General features: G+C 40.8%; 1 protein-coding gene across 2 annotated transcripts in view; it reads right to left on the bottom strand.

Annotated features, from left to right (window-relative positions):
* Positions 1-1,963: 1,963 nt before the first annotated feature.
* The window catches only part of LOC112235559 (transient receptor potential cation channel subfamily M member 4-like), a 101,413-nt gene continuing 82,080 nt past the window's right edge, over positions 1,964-21,296 (bottom strand). Inside the window, exons 21-27 of one of the 2 annotated variants that reach the window (XM_042305215.1) lie at positions 20,028-20,202; positions 19,649-19,814; positions 19,230-19,411; positions 15,645-15,777; positions 13,476-13,548; positions 9,226-9,319; positions 1,964-2,597 (exon numbers count right to left, since the gene is read on the bottom strand). In XM_042305215.1, coding sequence (XP_042161149.1) covers positions 2,566-2,597; positions 9,226-9,319; positions 13,476-13,548; positions 15,645-15,777; positions 19,230-19,411; positions 19,649-19,814; positions 20,028-20,202 — 855 coding nt within the window. In that variant the 3' untranslated portion in view covers positions 1,964-2,565. Of the gene's footprint in view, positions 2,598-9,225; positions 9,320-13,475; positions 13,549-15,644; positions 15,778-19,212; positions 19,412-19,648; positions 19,815-20,027; positions 20,203-21,296 lie in introns of those variants that run through there. The other variant, XR_006079774.1, reaches the window with a different exon arrangement.

Here is a 21,296-nt window from a genome sequence, read left to right as displayed (position 1 = left end):
GTTAGTAAAAACATTAGCTGCTCTTCTGTCTGTCACTCGCTCCCTGTGCACACGGCTCTGAGTCGGTGAATATCCATAACAATGGTTCCGCTTGGACTGCTCTGCTCAAAACTCAGAAAAAACTCAAGGTACATTATTTTCTATTAAACAATCTCTCCTGATTTATATTTGACGAGGTTGAAGCAATTCTGACACCATGTTATCATATCAGTCAGAAATGACTCTACTGCGTAGCAGAGCATGAGCAAATGGCTCAGCTTCAAAAAGATGGTGATCAATTGTGTGATACCCGAGCCATACCCTAGTTATTGATTAAAAAAAACAGACCCTACCCGAATGTATAATGTCGGGCCCTGTCGGGCTCGGGTAGCAGAGCTCTAGTGGTCGGAAACAAAAGTAATACAGACGTGACTAATACTGGACCTGACTGCAAGCAGAATGAATTAAGAATGCAATCTACAGTTGTCGTCAGAAGTTTACATACAATTAGGTTGGAGTCACTCATTTTTCAACCACTCCACAAATTTCTTGTTTACAAACTATAGTTTTAACAAGTCAGCTAGGACAGCTATTTTGTGCATGACACAAGTAATTTTTCCAACAATTGTTTACAGACAGATTATTTCACTGTATCACAATTCCAGTGGGTCAGAAGTGTACATACACAAAGTTGACTGTGCTTTTAAACAGCTTGGAAAATTCCTGAAAATTATGTCATGGCTTTAGAAGCTTCTGATAGGCTAATTGACATCATTTGAGTCAATTGGAGGTGTTATCTGTGGATGTATTTCAAGACCTACCTTCAAACTCAGTGCCTCTTTGCTTGACATCATAGGAAAATCAAAAGAAATCAGCCAAAACCTCAGAAAAAAAAATTGTAACTGGTTCATCCTTGGGAGCAATTTCCAAACACCTGAAGGTACCATGTTCATCTGTACAAACAATAGTACGCACGTATGAACACCATGGGACCATGCAGCCGTCATACCGCCCAGGAAGGAGATGCACTCTGTCTCCTAGAGATGAACGTACTTTGGTGCGAAAAGTGCAAATCAATCACAGAACAACAGCAAAGGACCTTGTGAAGATGCTGGAGGAAACAGGTACAAAAGTATCTATATCCACAGCAAAACGAGTCCTATATTGACCATAACCTGAAAGACCGCTCAGCTAGGAAGAAGCCGCTGCTCCAAAACCACCATAAAAATCCAGACTACAGTTTGGAACTGCACATGGGGACAAAGATCAAGATCTTACTTTTTGGAGAAATGTCCTATGGTCTGACGAAACAAAAATATAAAACTTTGGCCATAATGACCATTGTTATGTTTGGAGGAAAAGGGGGAGGCTTGCAAGCCGAAGAACACCACCCCAACCGTGAAACACGGGGGTGGCAGACTCATGTTGTGGGGGTGCTTTGCTGCAGGAGGGACTGGTGCACTTCACAAAATAGATGGCATCATGGAGGAAAATTATGTGGATATATTGAAGCAAAATCTCAAGACATAAATCAGGAAGTTAAAGCCTGGTCGCAAATGGGTCTTCCAAATGGACAATGACCCCAAACATACTTCCAAAGTTGTGGTAAAATGGCTTAAGGACAACAAAGTCAAGGTATTGGAGTGGCCATCACAAAGCTCTGACCTCAATCCTATAGAACATTTGTGGGCAAAACTGAAAAAGCGTGTGCGAGCAAGGAGGCCTATACAAACCTGACTCAGTTACACCAGCTCTGTCAGGAGGAATGAGCCAAAATTCAACCAACTTATTGTGGGAAGGTTGTGGAACGCTACCCGAAACTTTTGACCCAAGTTAAACAATTTAAAGGCAATGCTACCAAATACTAATTCAGTGTATGTAAACTTCTGACCCACTGGGAATGTGATGAAATAAATAAAAGCTGAAATAAATCAATCATTCTCTCTACTATTATTCTGACATTTCACAATCTTAAAATAAAAGTGGTGATCCTAACTGACCTAGACAGGGATTTTTACTAGGATTAAATGTAAAGAATTGTGAAAAACTGAGTTTAAATGTATTTGGCTAAGGTGTATGTAGTAAACTTCGACTTCAACTGTATGTCCTAAAATATGTCAGATACCTCTTACACAAAATGTACATTATGAACCTAGAACTGGTCTAGATGCAGTGACAAATACCCAATATAAAACATGTAAACTTCAAAAAGTAAAAGTAAAAGAAATTGTGCAAAAAATTGTGTAAAATTCATAAGAGAGTGCTTATGAGAGAGTAAGAGAGTGCTTATAAAAAAGTATTTGACCAATACATAGTATATCACATTACCCCTTTAAAAAAAACATAACCCTCATAAAAAAACAGTTCTTCAACAGCCCTTTCCCCTGGTTCCAACTGTTGTTTTTCAGGAACCGTTTAAAAATGAAATACACAACCTTAATGAATAAAGACAATTTAAAATGCCAACAAAAACAATTGGCAGCAGTGGTCCCTTGTTGATAAAGAAGCAGCCGAAGTGGAAAGAAACAGCGTTTCAACTTTCCTTTCAGTGACCCTGAATGGCTTGGCATGTAAACAAAGACAGGATCAGATGGAAGAGGAGGGGGTAGGGAATGGCTCTGGAGAACGAGAGAAAAACAGAGAAGACATTTGACTTTTGGCTCAAATTTCTACAGACACTGACATTGTGCAAACCGGTCAATCACAATCAGATAAAATACAAAACAATTATCAAAATCAAAAAGGACAAAACTGAATAAGATTGTGTATATACATATATTGAACAAAAATATAAACGCATCATGCAACAATTTAATTGATTTGACTGAGTTACAGTTTAAATGAGGAAATCATTCAATTTAAATGAATTAATTAGGCCCTAATCTATGGATTTCACATGACCGGGAATACAGATAACTTTGGTCACAGATAACTTTAAAAATTATCACAATAGGCCTCAGGATCACGTCACAGTATTTTTGTGCATTCAAATTGCCATTGATAAAAATGCAATTGGGTTTGTTGTCCGTAGCTTATACCTGCCCATACCATAACCCCACCACCATCTGTTCACAATGTTGACATCAGGAAACTGCTCACCCACACAATGCCATGCACGTGGTCTGTGGTTGCGAGGCCGGTAGGACCTTCAGCAAACATCTCTAAAACAATGTTGAAGGCAGCTTATGGTAGAGAAATGAACATTCAATTCTCTGCCAGCAGCTCTGGTGGACATTCCTGCAGTCAGCATGCTAATTGCACGCTCCCTCAAACCTTGAGACATCTGTGGCATTGTGCTGTGTGACAAAACTACACATTGTAGAGTGGCCTTTTATTGCCCCCAACACAAGGTGCACCTGTGTAATGATCATGCTGTTTAATCAGTTTCTTGATATGCCACACCTGTCAGGTGGATGGATTATCTTGGCAAAGGAGAAATGCTCAATAACAGGGTTGTAAACAAATGTGCACAACATTGTAGAGAAGTATGTTTTTTGTGCATATGGAACATTTCTGGGTACTTTATTTCAACTCATGAAAAATAGGACCATCATTTTACATGTTGCGTTTATATTTTTGTTCAGTGTACATATTAATCTTAATATGCATTATAACAGTATCATGCTTAAACCTGTCAGTTTTAAGTGTACCCTGTTGTATTGTATAGTATGATTTGGCTGTATCTACCAACGATTTACATATATACACTAGACTTACAGGGGGTGCTGTTTTGAAACCACCTCACATCCATCTTGGCACTCCCCCATCGATGTAAAAAAAATTGTGGGAAGCTCTAGAAATGCATTTGTTTTTGACACATTAATGCATACTTTTGTCATTTACAACATTAACAATGTCTACACTGTATTTCTGATCAATTTGATGTTATTTTAATGGTAAAAAATGTAGTTTTCTTTCGAAAACAAGGACATTTCTAAGTGACCCCAAACTTTTGAACGGTAGTGTATATATTTTATGTTTAGCTCCCATAACATAATTTAAAAGTATGCATTATGATGTCTCTAGGACAATATATGTGTCAAAAACAAATGCATTTCTTTCAAAAACAAGGACATTTCTAGGTGACCCAAAACTTCTGAATGGTAGTGTATATTTTTAGAAAGTACTAATGTTACTGTTGCCACTACAACAAAAAAATAAATGCGTGTAATTTTGTCCTCAACATTTAAATTAAATACTGTAGAATTCCATTCATTCCTATGGAGGACTGCTTTTCTGAGGAGTGCCAATATGGCCGACTGGTGGCTTCAAAGCATCTCATTGGCCAATACAAAGCATCAGCAATCCAGGGTTTATATACAGTGGTTCTTCCTTTAAAAGTTGTCATACTGCAGCACACCTTGCGGGCTGCCACAGAATTCTATGGCACGTTATTTAAGAGTCAGCCATTATTGCCATTAACGCTAGTTAGTGCTAGTTTGACCACCAGATGGCATTTGACAGTATTTAATATTGATTGTACTAGATAATTTTTTGTTTTTGTTTGTAAGAACACAGTATGTGGGATTGATTTTAAGAAACTTTGCTTAATTTGATAAATATTATGGTGTTTCTATTCCAAGAATAACAAAACCCTCAGGGTTTCCGTTATATATAGTGCTGTACAAAGTGACGGTCGAAAGTAGGCTACTAAGAGCAAAATACTCCTCACATTTCCACACCTTAATTGGAGACTAACCAATACCCAAACGTAGATTCAGTGAAAATAAAAATCTCATTGATTTATCAAGACCAGTCCGCATGCTTGTCTCACAGCAGTGCGAAATGGTGCTGAAATAGTTGACCACGTAAGCTAACAATAACAATAACAATAGGATCACTTTGGGTGTTCCAGTAAGCAACAATTTGTTGCCCTCATTAGCCTACATTACTCCAACATTTCTGTATTTCAGTGAAATCTATTCCCATAATAATTTGTTATGGATGAATGATGAGCGATCAGCAAAGGCAATCAACAGCGCTCTAATCACAGTCAGAAGACAGTTGAAGAAACTTGAGAGGACTTATGGAAAGGCTCTGTAAGACATTGTAATTATTATTATATATATATCGTTTTTTCTCCAAAACATTAACCATGTGATGTGTGTTCTCTTGTTTTGTACTGTTCTGTAGTTTCGACCCAATGATTCGTCTGACAAACAAAAAACGTTGTATACTGCAGGCCCAGGCATGGATCCAAGCTGACGAGACATTCAATGACATCTTCAAGAGATATGCTGGACCCTATGTCAGAGAGGAATTTTTGGGACCACATTGTGTCTATTGTCCTGCTAATAGCCCTTGTGAAAACAGGGCCGACAGAGCCGCCAGAAAGGTTCCTTACTCCCCCCCTTCCACTTGCCTCTTCCATTTATTCCCATAGTAATTCGTTATGGTTTGCATTGCAAATGAGGGCATAAACTGTGTCAAAACGCCAGCAGACTAAGTAGACCTTTATATAGTAAAATAAAGGTTAAATAACATATTTATTTTTTTAAAAGACCTACAACACTTAACAGCACATTACTCAACACTAGTGAGACTCATGTCGCCTAAAGTATTTACGTAGGTCACCTGATTTAAACCTGATCGAACGTGTTGCAACTAAAATGTAGTTCAAATAAAGATCTGCATGTTTGCCTGGCATGGATTGTGACTCGATCTCGTACCTCGCCATCTTCAATTCCACCAATGCCGCCTGACACTCCGCCAATGACGTGACTCTCCGCCAATAATACAATTGAGAGGTTTGGATAATTCCAAATTAATATCTAAGGGGCATTTTTCGTTAGGGCAAATCTGGTCTGTGAGACTATCTAAGCGGATTTTATATAATTATAATGCAGGGTTGACAATAATAATCGTAAATAAGGATGCATTATGAAAGGAAAATTAAATGCGCAAGAGACGGTAGTATATATTTTTATTCATCACAATTTTCTTTAAACAATTTTGATCTTGAATGCAGGGCCGACAGACAAGTTCCTTACTTTAATTTTTTTTTAAACTGAAATTGCAACCAACATTCTATGGCTTGTTTAAAAAATAATTATATTTTGGAGATGATTTCGTTTCAAATAACTGAAAGTGAGCGATTGTAATCTGAATAAAGAGAAAAAGGCCATTCTTGAACATGGGGTGAGACATTCTTACTAATTTGTAAATAAAGCCAGTTTGTTACTTAGAATTATTTATTTCTGTTTTTAGAGGGAGAGATACCAAAAGCACACCGAGCCTTTTTTGGGGGAAATTGTCAGTCCACATGTCAAGTGAAATTCCCCCATTGTATTTACCCAAGTTCCATCTTAACTCCAGGACCACAGACAGTTGTTGTTGTTTGATGCAGAACTCTATTGCCAGAGGAGAGACTCAAAGACTGAAAATGCCTCCATTAATTGCCACAGTTTAGACTACCGATAGATCAGCGTTCTAACTCCCCCTTGTGATAGTGTGGTGCAATGACAGAATGCCACCATTATACCACAAACAGTCGCGGCATAAGCTCGTAAGTTTTAAAGGAAGAACCACTGTACATCATTGTTATGTTGGTTAAAAACTTTGGAGAAGAGATTTGGGAGATGAATGAATGAATGAATGACTGAAATGTGTTTATTAACCGTGTTCTCAGCATTAAGGTTGCGGTGCATTCAGTGCATACAGTGCATTCAGAAAGTATTCAGACCCCTTGACTTTTCCCACATTTTGTTATGTTACAGCCTTATTCTGAAATGGATCAACTAAAAAATGTTCCTCATCAATCCCATAATGACAAAGCAAAAACAGGTTTTAAGACATTTTTGCAAATGTATTAAAAATATTATTATTATTATTAATATTAATAATATTATTTACATAAGTACTCAGACCCTTTGCTATGAGACTCGAAATTGAGTTAGGTGCATCATAATTCCATTGATCATTCTTGAGATGTTTCTACAACTTGATTGGACTCCACCTGTGGTAAATTCAATTGATTGGACATGATTTGGAAAGGCACAAACCTGTCTATGTAAGGTCCCACAGTTGACAGTGCATGTCAGAGCAAAAACCTAGCTATGAGGTCAAAGGAATTGTCCGTAGAGCGCCGAGACCAAAACAAAATCATTCTTAAATGGAATAAATTTGGAACCACTAAGATTCTTCCTAGAGCTGGCCGTTCGGCCAAACTGAGCAATCGCGGGAGAAGCGCCTTGGTCAGGGAAGTGACAAAGAACCCCATGGTCACTCTGACAGTGAACTCCAGAGTTATTCTGTGGAGATGGGAGAACCTTCCAGAAGGATAACCATCTCTGCAGCACTCCACCAATCAGGCCTTTATGGCCAGACGGAAGCCACTCCTCAGTAAAAGGCACATGGCAGCCTGCTTGGAGTTTGCCAAAAGGCACCTAAAGAACTCTCAACCATAAGAAACAAGATTATCTGGTCTGATCAAACCAAGATTGAACGCTCTGCCAAGCGTCACGTCTGGAGGAAACCTGGCACCATCCCTATGGTGAATAATGGTGGTGGTAGCATCATGCTGTGGGGATGTTTTTCAGTGGCAGGGACTGGGAGACTAGTCAGGATCGAGGAAAAGATGAACAAGGCTGTAATCGCTGCAAAAGGTGCAACAACAAAGACCTGTGTAAAGGGTCTGAATACTTATGTAAATTTAATATTTCACGTCAGTAGGCATTAAGTGCTTTGAACGGCTGGTCATGGTTCACATCAACAGCATCATCCTGGTACCCTAGACCCACTCCAATTCGCATACTGCCCCAACAGATCAACAGATGATCCAATCTCTATTGCACTCCACACTGCCCTTTCACACCTGGACAAAAGAAACACTTATATGAGAATGCTATTCATTGACTACAGCTCAGCGTTCAACACCACAGTGCCCACAAAGCTCATCACGAAGCTAAGGACCCTGGGACTAAACACCTCCCTCTGCAACTGGATCCTGGACTTCCTGATGGGCCGCCCCCCAGGTGGTAAGGGTAGGCAACAACATGTCTGCCACACTAATCAACAACACTGGGGCCCCTCAGAGGTGCGTTCTTAGTCCCCTCCTGTACTCCCTGTTCACCCACGACTGCGTGGCCAAACACGACTCCAACACCATTCAGTTTGCTGATGACACAAAAGTGGTAAGCCTGATTACTGATAACGATGAGACAGCCTATAGGGAGGAGGTCAGAGACCTGGCAGTGTGGTGCCAGGACAACAACCTCAATCTGAACAAGACAAAGGAGGTGATCGTGGACTAAAGGAAAAGGTGGGCCAAACAGGTGCCCATTAACATTGATGGGGCTGTAGTGAAGCAGTTTAGAGTTTCAAGTTACTTGGTGTCCACATCACCAACAAACTATCATGGTCCAAACACACCAAGACAGTCGTGAAGAGGGCAACAACAAGAGGGCAACAACACCTTTCCCTCTTAGGAGACTGAAAAGATTTGGCATGGTTCCCCAGATCCTCAAAATTCTACAGCTGCACCATAGAGAGCATCCTGGTTGCATCACCGTTGGGGCCAAGCTTCCTGCCATCTAGGACCTATATACTAGGCGGAGTCAGAGGAAAGACCAAAAAATTGTCAAAGACTCCAGTCACCCAGGTCATAGACTGTTTTCTCTGCTACCGCATAGCAAGTGGTACCGAAGCACCAAGTCTAGAACCAAATGGCTCTTCAACAGCTTCAACCCCCAAGCCATAATTACTGCAGAACAATAAATCAAATGGCCACCCAGACTATTTACATTGACAACCCCCCCCATTTGTTTTTTCACTGCTGCTACTCGCTGTTTATTATCTATGCATACTCACTTTACCCCTACCTACATGTACAAATGACATTGACCCACACATTGACTCGGTACCCCCTGTATATAGCCTCGTTATTGTTATTTTATTGTGTTACTTTTTACAATTTTTTACTTTAGTTTATTTGGTTGAAGAAAATAGTTCATTAACTCTTTCTTGAACTGCATTGTTGGTTAAGGGCTTGTAAAGTAAGCATTTCACACTAAGGTTGTATTTGGCGCATGTGACAAATAAAGTTAGATTTGATTTCAGTTTTATTTGATACATTTGCTAACATTTCTAAAAACCTGTTTTTGCTTTGTTATTATGGGATATTGTGTGTAGATTGAGGGGGTAAAAAAACAATTTAATCAATTTTAAAATAAGGCTGTAATGTAACAAAATGTGGAAAAAGTCAAGAGGTCTGAATACTTTCCAAATGCACTGTATATTGGGAGTTACCTCTAAGTGTTGGCGGTGGTCGAGTGGGTTTGACCATGTTGCTCTGTGAGAGTGCTTCCACTATCCAGCTGAGTGCACTGGAGCAATACTCCAACTGGGAAAGAATGGTTAAAAAATGTAGTTTGAGAGTCAAGTTCAATTAAATATATTCCAGTGCAAGCTTGTTCTCTCACAGCTAAATGTAGCTACCATTAAGTTATGAACACCCTTCCAAGACATTCTCGATACATTTTCAAGAATCTAACATGGTGCATGGTTGGGCATGGGGCTAGCAACATCATACCGTAAAACCTTTGTGCTACATGAACAAATGACAATCCTTCAACTGGATGCTAAGATCTCCCAGAGTCCCAGACTTGTATAACCGCCATCAGTGAAAGCCTATGGGAAACTGGTTATGTGAAGATGGGAGCACTGAACACCAAAAACAAACTGCACATTGGAATGTTAAAACAATGTTTGAGTCCGGAAAGCTGGCACAGGTTACCAACGAAATAAGAAGATATAAGCTACAGATCCTGGGAGCGAGTAAAGCCAGGTGGACTTGCTCTGGTTCCACAATAACCAGCACTGGAGAAACAGCACTACACTCTGTATGGGAGGACGGACAACATTGTGAAGGTGTCGCCATCATCCTACAGAAAGGGGTAGAGTAAACATCCCACAAACGATGTCAAAGATGAAGAAAAATGTCTGTTCTATAACACCCTCCAATCTGAAGTTTAGAAGGCACCTGTTCAACACCTGCTCTTCGTCATCGGATACCTGAATGCAAAGGTTGGCACCGACAACGCCAACTACGAGAGAACAATGGGGAAGTACAGCTGTGGAGAGATGAATGACAATGGTGAGAGACTGGCAACATTCTGTGTCACAAATAACCTGGTGATTGGTGGCAGCTTGTTTCCCCACAAGAATATCCAAGCTGACAATGTACTCTCCTAATGGAAGAGAGAAGAACCAGATTGACCACCTGATGATCAATAGCAAGTGGATTATCTCGCTGAGGGACGTCAAGGTGCGGGAGGGACGTCTTGTGACTGCCGACATCAACTAAAGCTGAACTGTTCAAGACCACCGACAAAAGGAACAACAAAATTTGAAGTTGGCATGCTGAGGGACTAAACCGTCAAGAAAACCTTCATAATGCAAGTTCGCAACAAGTATCAAGCCCTTTCAAAGAACACAGATGACGAAGATGAGGTGACTGAAGGAAATATAGTCAGATAGTGGGAGAAAGTGGTTAAAGCTTACAGTGAAAGCAGCAAGAAAACCATAGAACACAGAAGAAGGCAACGCAATGAATGGATCACCCCAGAAACATGGGAAATGATTGCGGAAAGAAGGGACCTGAAAAAGAAAACAGATGCTAAATCACAAAGGTCAAAACAGAAATTGGAGGAGCAGTACCTAGAGGAGCTGGCAAGTGCACCTGAAAAAGCAGCAGCAAGCAGCTGGCAAGGAAAAGTATACAAAATCACTAACCTAATCTGTGGCAGAAAATTAAAGTCAAATATTCAAATCAAAGACATGCAAGGCAATCTCCTGACTGAGGTTAATTAACACACCTGAAGCTGCTCCAGAAGACCTAGACATAAACACTGCCCCACCAACCAAAAAATAAAAAATCCCTACCATCAAGTCACTCAGGAATGGGAAAGTTCCAGGTCCCTATAACCTCAATGCAGAGCTATTCAAAATTGATCCAGTATTGGATGCAATCATCCGTCTTCCACTGTTCACTGACATCTGGATGAAAGGAAATATACCTTCAGATTGGACCAAGGGGGTCATCATACAGAGGTGCCTAAGGGCACAGTATCCGATTGCAATAACTGGAGGGGTGACACTTATCCGTTCCAAGCTAGATCTTTTGCAAGATTATCATACAATGGATGTCTTGCGCTATAGACAAAGTGTTTAGGAATGAACAAGCAGGTTTAAGGGGAGGAAGGAGATCTACAGATGGAAACTCTACTCAACTTTATTGACTTCTAGAAGGCTGTTGACAGCATTCACCGCGAAAGCCTATGAAAGATTTTAAGAATTTATTGAATCCCCACCCATGTTGTTAACATCAAAACAGTTCTACAGCAACTTTTCATGCACTGTGGGAATGAGAAACATGAGCTTTGCTGTGAAGTCTAGAGTTTGTCAAGGTTGTGTGATGTCAGACTTACTCTTCAACCGGGCAATAGACAGGTTCATGTGGGGAACAACAGAAGATCAGGCAAGAGGAATATGATGGACCTTGTACTCTTCTCTAGAAGACCTTGACTTCACCGATGACCTTTCTCTTTTTATCACACACACACACACACCAACATCTACAAGATAAAACTGACAGAGTCCAGTCCTTTGGCCAGCAAGTCAACCAGCCTGGTTATCAACTACAGCAAGACAAAAGGTCATGCCCATCAACATCAACACAGCAAAAGCAGCCAAAATCAAGGAACAGGAGCGTGAACCCACAGTTTTACTTACCTTGGGAGGATCATATAAACTTCAGTAAGTGATAAATACAGCTGCTAGAATCTTGACTAGAACCAAAAAATGTGATCATACTACTCCAGTGCTTGCCTCTCTACACTGGCTTCCTGTTAAGGCTAGGGTTGATTTCAAGGTTTTACTGATAACCTACAAAGCATTACATGGGTTTGCTCCGATTTGGTCCTGCCGTACATACCTACACGTACGCTACGGTCAGAAGATGCAGGCCTCCTTATTGTCCCCATTTTTAAGCAAACAGCTGGAGGCAGGGCTTTCTTCTATAGAGCTAAATTTTTATGGAATGGTCTACCTATCCATGTGAGAGACACAGACTCGGTATCAACCTTTAAGTCTTTACTGAAGTCGCTTCTGTGGGTACTGTGATTGATTGTAGTCTGGGCAAGGGGTGCGAAGGTGAACGGCAAAGTACTGGAGCAACGAACCGCCCTTGCTGTCTCTGCCTGGCCGGCTCCCCTCTCTCCACTGGGATTCTCTGCCTTTGACCCTATTATGGGGGCTGTGTCTGGCTTACTAGTGCTCTTCCATGCCGTCCCTAGGAGGGGTGCGTCACTTGAGTGGGTTGAGTCTCAGATCTTCCTATCCAGTTTTGCGCCCCCATCAGGCTTGTGTGATGGAGGACATCTTTGTGGGCTATACTCAGCCTTGTCTCAAGGTAGTAAGTTGGTGGTCTGTTGATATCCCTCTAGTGTTGTGGAGGCTGTGCTTTGGCAAAGTGGGTGGGGATATATCGTGCCTGGTTGGCCCTGTCCGGGGGTAGCGTCGGACAGGGCAACAGTTTCCCCTGACCTGGGTTTCTGTATAGCACTGACATCTGCTGATGTAAAAAGGGCTTTATTAAATACCATTGATTGATTAACCATATGCCATGATGGAAGCACCAGCAAAGACATCTGCACCAGAATCAATAAAGCAAGAGCAATCTTTATGAAGTTCCACAAATTCTGGAAATTGGGACAATATAGCACAAATACAAACTCAAAATATACCAGAGCTGTGTACTGCCAACTCTCCTTTATGGTTCAGAATGTTGGAAAATGACAGAAGACCCGAAAAAACTATCTACCTTCCACACAACTTGTCTCTGGAGAATCATGGACATCTTCTGGCCAAACACAATATCAAAGACCAACCTCCTTAGACAAACTAAGCAGGAAGCCATCGATGCCATACTCAAGAGACGCTGCTGGAGCTGGATTGGACACGTCCTGAGAAAGAGTACAGACTCTATCCCATGAATAGCTGTCTATTGGCTTTCAGAGGGCAGATGTAATAGGGGGAGGCCCAAGACAATGTGGCGTAGAACAATGGAGACCAAGCTCCAACAAAATCAGCACAGCTGGGGTACGGTGGAGAAGATGGCCAGAGACAGACAGAAATGGAGTTCCTTTGTTGATGCCCTGAGCCATTTAATTGCATTGTCAGGAAAGGACCTGCAAGTAAGCATTTCGTTGGACGGTGTATCATGTGTATCCTGTACATTCGATTAATAAAACTTGAAAACACACACACACACCTCAATTTGATATAACGAATGACTCAATTGGCATCACAAGCAACAATCACATGCCAAGGGAGCTAGAGCAACCCTGCCCCTTCTCAATCTTCGTCTGCTGGTGGAAACACTCAAGCACACACACAAACATGTTGGGACTGTGAGACATACAGTATGTACAAAATCTAAATCTAAATCACACACACAAACACATAAATAGAATGTCGGAACAAAATGTAAGCCTGACCTCCGATTCCAGAGCCCTCAGTCTGCGATCATGATCCCTTGTCTCAGCCATCTGTTTCAGCACACTGTCCACCCTGTTACACAGTAAACACATAGTCAGGTCCAAAATTATTGGCACCCTTGATAAAGATAAGCAAAAAAGACTATAAAATAGAGAACACAAATACAGAGCTATATTGCCTGCAAAACATTTACACTAATACATTTACTCAGAGAAAGAGATTTTGTTTAACAAAAAATTATTTGTTTTGCTCAAAAATATAGGGGTCAAAATTATTGGAACCCCTGTTTTCAATACCTTTCAATACAGATGTAGGATCTTAATTTGATCACTTTGGTTGCTGTGAATTTTCCTGCACAGAGGGAAATGCAAACTTGTAATATTTGAGGTTTAAAAAGGCTTCTAAAGTTTAATTTCTATGTAGAAATTGGATTTGATTTGTCCTAACGAAAAACATATCCACCACTACAAAAATGTTAATTAATTATAATCCACTTAATAATTCACATTTGCTGTTGCTGAAGGATTATTTTCCTTCTGTAGCAAACTGTCTTAAATTAAGATTCTACATCTGTACCTCACCTTGCAAGGTCCACATCAAGGCCAGCATGCCAGGCACACTGGACCCACTCCAAATTGCCTACCACTCCAACAGATCCACGGAAGATGCCATTTCCATACACATCAGGACAAGAGGAATACCTATGTGAGAACGCTGTTCATTGACTACAGTTCAGCATTCAACACAATTTTCCCCTCCAAGCTCGACACCAAGCTCAGAGCCCTGGGTCTGGACACCACCCTCTGCAACTGGACTTCCTGACAGGCAGACCACAGGCTGTGAGGATTGGCAACAACACCTCCACACTGACTGTTAACACAGGGGCCCTCAAGGGGTGTGTCCTCAACCCTCTGCTGTACTCCCTATTCACCCACAACTGCGTGGCTTTGTATGACACCAAATCCATCATCAAGTTTGCTGATGACACCATGGTTAACCTGCAATGATGAGTCAGCCTATAAGTAGGATGGTAAAATAATTGGCATTGTGGTGCCAGGACAACAACCTCTCCGTCACCATCAACAAAACAAAGAAGTTGATTGTTGACTTCAGCAAGCAGACAAGGTAACATGCCCCGATTCACATCGCTGAACTGCTGAACACTTGAACTGGACTGATCACCTGCTCTGATTCTCCACACCTTAACACACATGCACTCGCACACACACAAATTCATGCTACACACACACATCACAACTGCTGCTACCAGACTTTTATTGTGATTGCTAAATACTGCACAATTTAAACACTTGGCCCCCAAACCCCTCTTCTCCAAAACAAGTGTAATATTGGACTACAAATCAAATATTATACCATCCTAAAAATGTTTATTCTACTGAGTCATGAACTTTGTTTTTATTCTCATATTTTATTATTTCTTATTGTTGTGGCATTGTCGAGAAGGAACCTGCAAATACGCATTTAGTTGGATGATGTATACCATGTATATCCCGCACATACAAGTAATAAAACTTGAAACTTGGATAATGTCACTGAGCCTTTTTCTCAAATGTTTTATGAGATTGGAGAACACATTGGAAGGGATCTTAGACCATTCCTCCATACAGAAACTTTCCAGATCCTTGATATCCTTCGACTGCCCTCTTAAATTCAAAACACTGATTTTTAATGGGGTTCAAGACCGGAGCATGAGATGGTCATTGCAAAATGTTGATTTTGTGGTAAATAAACAATTTCTTTGTGGATTTTGACGTGTGCATTGGGGTTATTGTCTTACTGGAAGATCTACTTGCGGCCAAGTTTCAGCCTCAGTATTTGTATTATCTATTTTATACAGTCTTTTTTACCCATCTTTATCAAGGGTGCCAATCATTTTGGACCTGATCGTACAACATCATATAATAAAAATATTACAGTACAGTACATATAGTATATTAAAGTATAGAAAATATATTATTTGGACAAAAAAATATAAATATTTAAATGTATACAACACATGTATATGTAGGCTACTGTAACATGTAAATATATTCATAATATCCATAAATATCCACATTATCTAGAAAAGGCTGTAGTTAAATTGGTAGAGAAAAATGCTGAAAGAGAGATGGATCCTAACTGGAGGGCGGGTGTAAAGGTTTACTCACTTGACTGACATCCGTTTGAGCCTCTCTGAGTCGCTCCCTCTCTGGATCTTGCTCTGGGCTGTCAGGAAGTTTTCCTTCTGAATGGCCTCCCATGTCATTAACCTGTTAGCTGCTTTCCCCGTCAGCTCCAATACTAACAGAGGTGGAAAATGTATTAGTCGTGCTGATGCTTAGGTGAGGTAGGAAACACAGGAGGCTGCTGAGAAGAGAATGGCTCATAATAATGGCTGGAACAGAGCGAATGAAAGGGCATCAAACACATGGTTTGATGTATTTGATACCATTCCATTGATTCTTCTTCAGCCATTACCACGAGTCCGTCCTCCCCAATTAAGGTGCCACCAACCTCCTGTGGTAGGAAACCAGTAGTTAGCATGTTAACCTCACTGTCAGACAGAGGTTGTGTCCCAATAATCTCTCATCTGGTTTATTTTGTGACTGGAATGGGTAGATATGCCACTGACATGGCCTCTCATCTGAAGACATGGCCTCTCATCTGAAGACATGGCCTCTCATCTGAAGACATGGCCTCTCATCTGAAGACATGGCCTCTCATCTGAAGACATGGCCTCCCAAAGTGTGCGCTTGTTCACTTACCTTCACGGATTTTAAAGGAAATTACTGGCATATGGAAACTCCTTCTAGTCTTTGCCTAAATACTGTTGAAGTAATATGGCTACAGGTTCATCTGCCTCACCTAAATCACATTATTGTGGGAAGCTGCTATAGACCACCAAGCGCTAACAGTCATTATCTGGATAATGTGTGAAATACTTGATAATGTATGTGATATCAACAGAGAGGTATATTTTCTGGGTGATTTAAATATTGTCTGGCTTTCATCAATCTGCCCACTCAAGAAGAAGCTTCAAACTGTAACCAGTGCCTGCAACCTGGTTCAGGTTATGAGTCAACCTACCAGGGCAGTTACAAACAGCACATCAACATGTATTGATCGCCACTTTACTAATGCTGCAGAAATTAGCTTGAAAGTAACCATATCTAGGAAAACCAAAGTTCCAAAGGCTGGGCCTAATATAGTGTATAAGAGGTCATACAATACATTTTCTAGTGATTCCTATGTGGGTTTTTTTAACCTTTATTTAACTAGGCAAGTCAGTTAAGAAAAAATGTATATTTTCAATGACAGCCTAGGAACAGTGGGTTAACTGCCTGTTCAGGGGCAGAACGACAGATTTGTACCTGGTCTGCTCCGGGATTTGAATTTGCAACTTTTCAGTTAGTAGTCCAACACACTAGGCTACCCTGCCGCATGTTGTTGATGTAAAGAATATTTGCTGGTCCGTGGTGTGTAATGAGGAGCAAACAGATGCTGCACTTGACACATTTATGAAATTGCTTATTCCAGTTACTATTAAGCATGCACCCATTAACAAAAGTACTGTAAAAACTGTTAAATCCCTGTGGATTGATGAGGAATTGAAAAATTGTATGTTTGAAGAAAAAAAAGAGTCTGGCTGCCCAACTGAATGGTGAATGTACTGCAAATTAAGAAGTCATATAACTAAACTGAATAAAATTAAGAAGAAACTATACTATGAAACAAAGGTTCAATGAATGATTGTAAAAAGCTTTGGAGCACATTAAATTCAATTTTGAAAAAAAAGGCAAACTCAGCTCCATCATTCATTGAATCAGATGGCTCATTCATCACAAAACAGACTGATATTGCCAACTACTTTCAATTATTTTTTTCTTCAGAAAGATAGCAAACTTAGGCATGACATGCCAGCAACAAACGCTGATACTACACATCCAAGTATATCTGACCAAATTATGAAAGACAAGCAGAGGTGATCTGGGGTCTGACAACTTGGATGGAAAATTACTGAGGATATTTTCAATTTAAGCCTACTAGAAATTGTGTGCCCCCAGGCCTAGAGGAGAGCAAAATTCATTACCGACCAATCAGCCTGTTACCAACCCGTAGTAAACTTTTGGGAAAAATGGTGTTTGACCAGATACAATGCTATTTTACAGTAAACAGACTTTCAGCACACGTATAGGGAATGACATTCAACAAGCACAGCACTTACGAAAATGACTGATGATTGGCTGAGAGAAATTGATGATAAAAAATATTGTGGGGGCTGTTTTGTTAGATTTCAGTGCGGCTTTTGACATAATGCTGCCGGAAAAACGTATGTGTTATGGCTTTACACCCCCTGCTATACTGTGGATAAAGAGTTACTTGTCTAACAGAACACAGAGGGTGTTCTTTAATGGAAGCCTCTCAAACACAATCCAGGTAGAAGCAGGAATTCCCCAGGGTAGCTGTTTAGCTCCCTTACTTTTTAAAATCTGGCTTTGAGTAAAGCCAGTGTGTCTATGTATGCGGATGATTCAACACTATACACGTCAGCTACTACAGCAACTGAAATGACTGCAACACTTAACAAAGAGCTGCAGTAGCAAGGAATAAGTTTGTCCTAAATATTTCCAAAACTTAAAGCTTTGTATTTGGGACAAATCATTCACTAAACCCTAAACCCCAACTACATCTCATAATGAATAATGTGTAAATTGAGCAAGTTGAGGTGACTAAACTGCTTGGAATAACGCTGAAATGGAAATTGTTATGTTCAAAACATATTGATACAACAGTAGGTAAAATGGGGAGAAGTCTGTCCATAATAAAGCGCTACTCTACCTTCTTAACAGCACTAAAAACAAGACAGGTCCTACAGGCCCTAGTTTTGTCACACCTGAATTACTGTTCAGTCGTGTGGTCAAGTGCCACAAAAAAGGACTTAGGAAAATTGCAATTGGCTCAGAACGGGGCAGCACGGCTGGCCCTTGGATGTCTACAGAGAGCTAACATTAATAATATGCATGTCAATCTCTCCTGGCTCAAAGTGGAGGAGAGAGTGACTTCATCACTGCTTGTATTTATGAGAGGTATTGACATGTTGAATGCACCGAACTGTCTATTTGAACTACTGGCGCACAGCTCAGATACCCATGCATACCCCTCAAGACATGCCACAAGAGGTCTCTTCACAGTCCCCAAGTCCACAACAGACTATGGGACTACATGGAACTCTATTCCACATCAAGTAACTGATTCAAGCAGAACATTTTGATTTAAAAAACAGATAAAAATTACACCTTTTGGAACAGAGGGGACTGTGAAGCAACACAAACATAGACACACACACACACACACACACACACACACACACACACACACACACACACACACACACACACACACACACACACACACACACACACACACACTTTAAGGATTCAAGGACTGACCATCCATGATATCAAAATTATCATTTTAACCTTGTTTTAAAGCTATACAGTGTTTGTTTACATTTACGTTGTTCATAAACATTGGTGTAAAACAAACATATTTTTTGTTCTGATGGGGTACGACTGTTAAACTAAGCGCATGGGGCATTTATAAGTTATCTTCTTCAAGAATCAATGTATCATATCATAAATGTTTAAGTCCAAAAATGGATGTAGCAATTGCTAATTGCCCCTTTAAGTTCCTATAGTGATTGTAAGGATATAAAAATTCCTTTTCAATGAATACCTGGGTTGAATTCTCACCAAAATGGAGGATCTTGACCGAGGGTACCTTGCGGATGTATCTCTTGATAAATAGGTGAACGTGGGAGAGGATAATGAAGGGGGGAGCAAGGGAGGGCCGGGAGTGGTACTCCACAATCAGGTTGTAGCGCTGGAACTTCCAGTAGGTGTCGCTTTGGCCCTGCACCTTGGAGAATGTGTAACTGTGTGGAGAGCGGATGAAGAGAAAGGATTCATAATTAACATAATGTGGTACACAATTGACAAAAGACGAGGAATTCGATTTAGCTGAAAATGATAGTAAAAATGTCAGTAAAAATTATATTGACAGAATAGATTTATAGGAGACTGAAGATTCAGGGAGGTGAGAGGGAGGGAGAGAGAAATAAAGGAGAGAAGAAAGATAGAGAAAGGAGGAAAAGAGAGTGTCCATCCTTTACCTGAACATGGCGATGAGTAGGTTGATGAGCAGGATGTTGGTGACCAGTAGGTAGATGACCAGTAAGACAATCACTAGCCAGTTAGCATAATGGCTCCTGCAGGGCTCCGCGCCTCCCTCGATCAGCGTCACATTGTCAGTGCACTCCGTGTCCCACTCCTTCCTCACTACAGACAGACAGACACACAATATGGAGGACATGAGAAAACAGAGCTTTGTAGACTTTTCCACACTGATCTTATCGAAAAGTTTGGCAGCTTTGAGTTGGAAAGCATCACATAATTTGTACGGGTCTTACAACACACACACACACACACACACACACACACACACACACACACACACACACACACACACACACACACACACACACACAATACCATCTATTTCTTCCACTGGGACCTGTCCAAATATGTGCAGGTACGGCCTGTAGAACACGCGCCGGAAGATCCAGGCGGGGCGAGGGTCATAGGAGTACAGCAGTGCTTGATTGGCCACCCCATATGCCATAAGCCACACACCCAGGAAGAAGAGGAAGAAGAAGATATCCTTCATCTATAGGAGAGCACAACATTTAACATTGATTACAGTGGAGGCTCCTCAGAGGAGGAAGGGGAGGACCATCCTCCTCAGTGAAATTTTAAGATAAAACTATACTAAATATAATCACGTCACCAAATAATTGATTAAAACAACTTCAATAGTTAGCACCATGGGGTAGCACCATGGTATAGCCGCAGGACAGCTAGCTTCTGTCCTCCTCTGGGTACACTGACTTCAATACAAAATTTAGGAGGCCTCACCCCCTTCCATAGACCTATGGTAATTATGAACACTTCCGGAGGACGACCTCCAACCAATCAAAGCTTTTGCAGTATGATGTTGCCCATCCAATCATAGGATTAGTCTCAGAGAATGAACCTAGTGTGTTGTATTGGGGTTGTGCTGCAGAGCATTATGGGGGCGTAATATGTGTTGAGAAGCTTGGTGAGTTGGTGACATGATAGAGATTGAAAAGTGATAGCATTTTGGGGATATTATTCAATTCAAATGAGTTTTTTCAAATTACTGGAGATGGAGAACATAGATTATAAATAGTTTTCTTGTTTTAGAACTTTATTTTTGTGTCCAGTTAGAGCAATTTATTTGAAAAAATGCCTTGCTAACTTCAGTAGCAGTAGCTACCAGCTTGAGTGTGCAGTTTTCGCCGCCAACACTACCGCAAATTTTGTTGACATTTTGTTGAAGAACCCCTTTTATTCTCTGGGGTGCACGGAAAAGGTGCGAATTAAAACCGAGGGTCGACCTCTGCCTGAGATCAGTTTCATGAAGAAGGGTGAAAAGGTGAGGGAGTTCATTACCAATTTGTATCAAAAGTATAGTTGGTTAACAGGGAGCCTTTAACCAAGCTGCCTGCATTGCTGGCCTTGCCTACTTTTTAGAAAGTCTTGGGCGAAAGGGGGGTCAGTGACCCGAAGAACAGCCATCATTCAGCTAAACGGAAAAACAAAAGCAGGGAGCATATAAATGCTGACATCAGATTCATGCTTCTGGGAAAAAGCTGCATCGAACATGACAATGGTCTGCGTATTCAAACTGCGTAATACAACAAGAAAGTAAGAAGAAACAGGGATGTTCTCAAGAGGCTT

The sequence above is a fragment of the Oncorhynchus tshawytscha genome, linkage group LG24 (genome assembly GCF_018296145.1).
Source record: "Oncorhynchus tshawytscha isolate Ot180627B linkage group LG24, Otsh_v2.0, whole genome shotgun sequence".
Lineage (NCBI taxonomy): Eukaryota > Metazoa > Chordata > Actinopteri > Salmoniformes > Salmonidae > Oncorhynchus > Oncorhynchus tshawytscha.
Note: the sequence above shows the minus strand (reverse complement) of the source record. Positions and strands in the feature narration are given on the sequence as shown.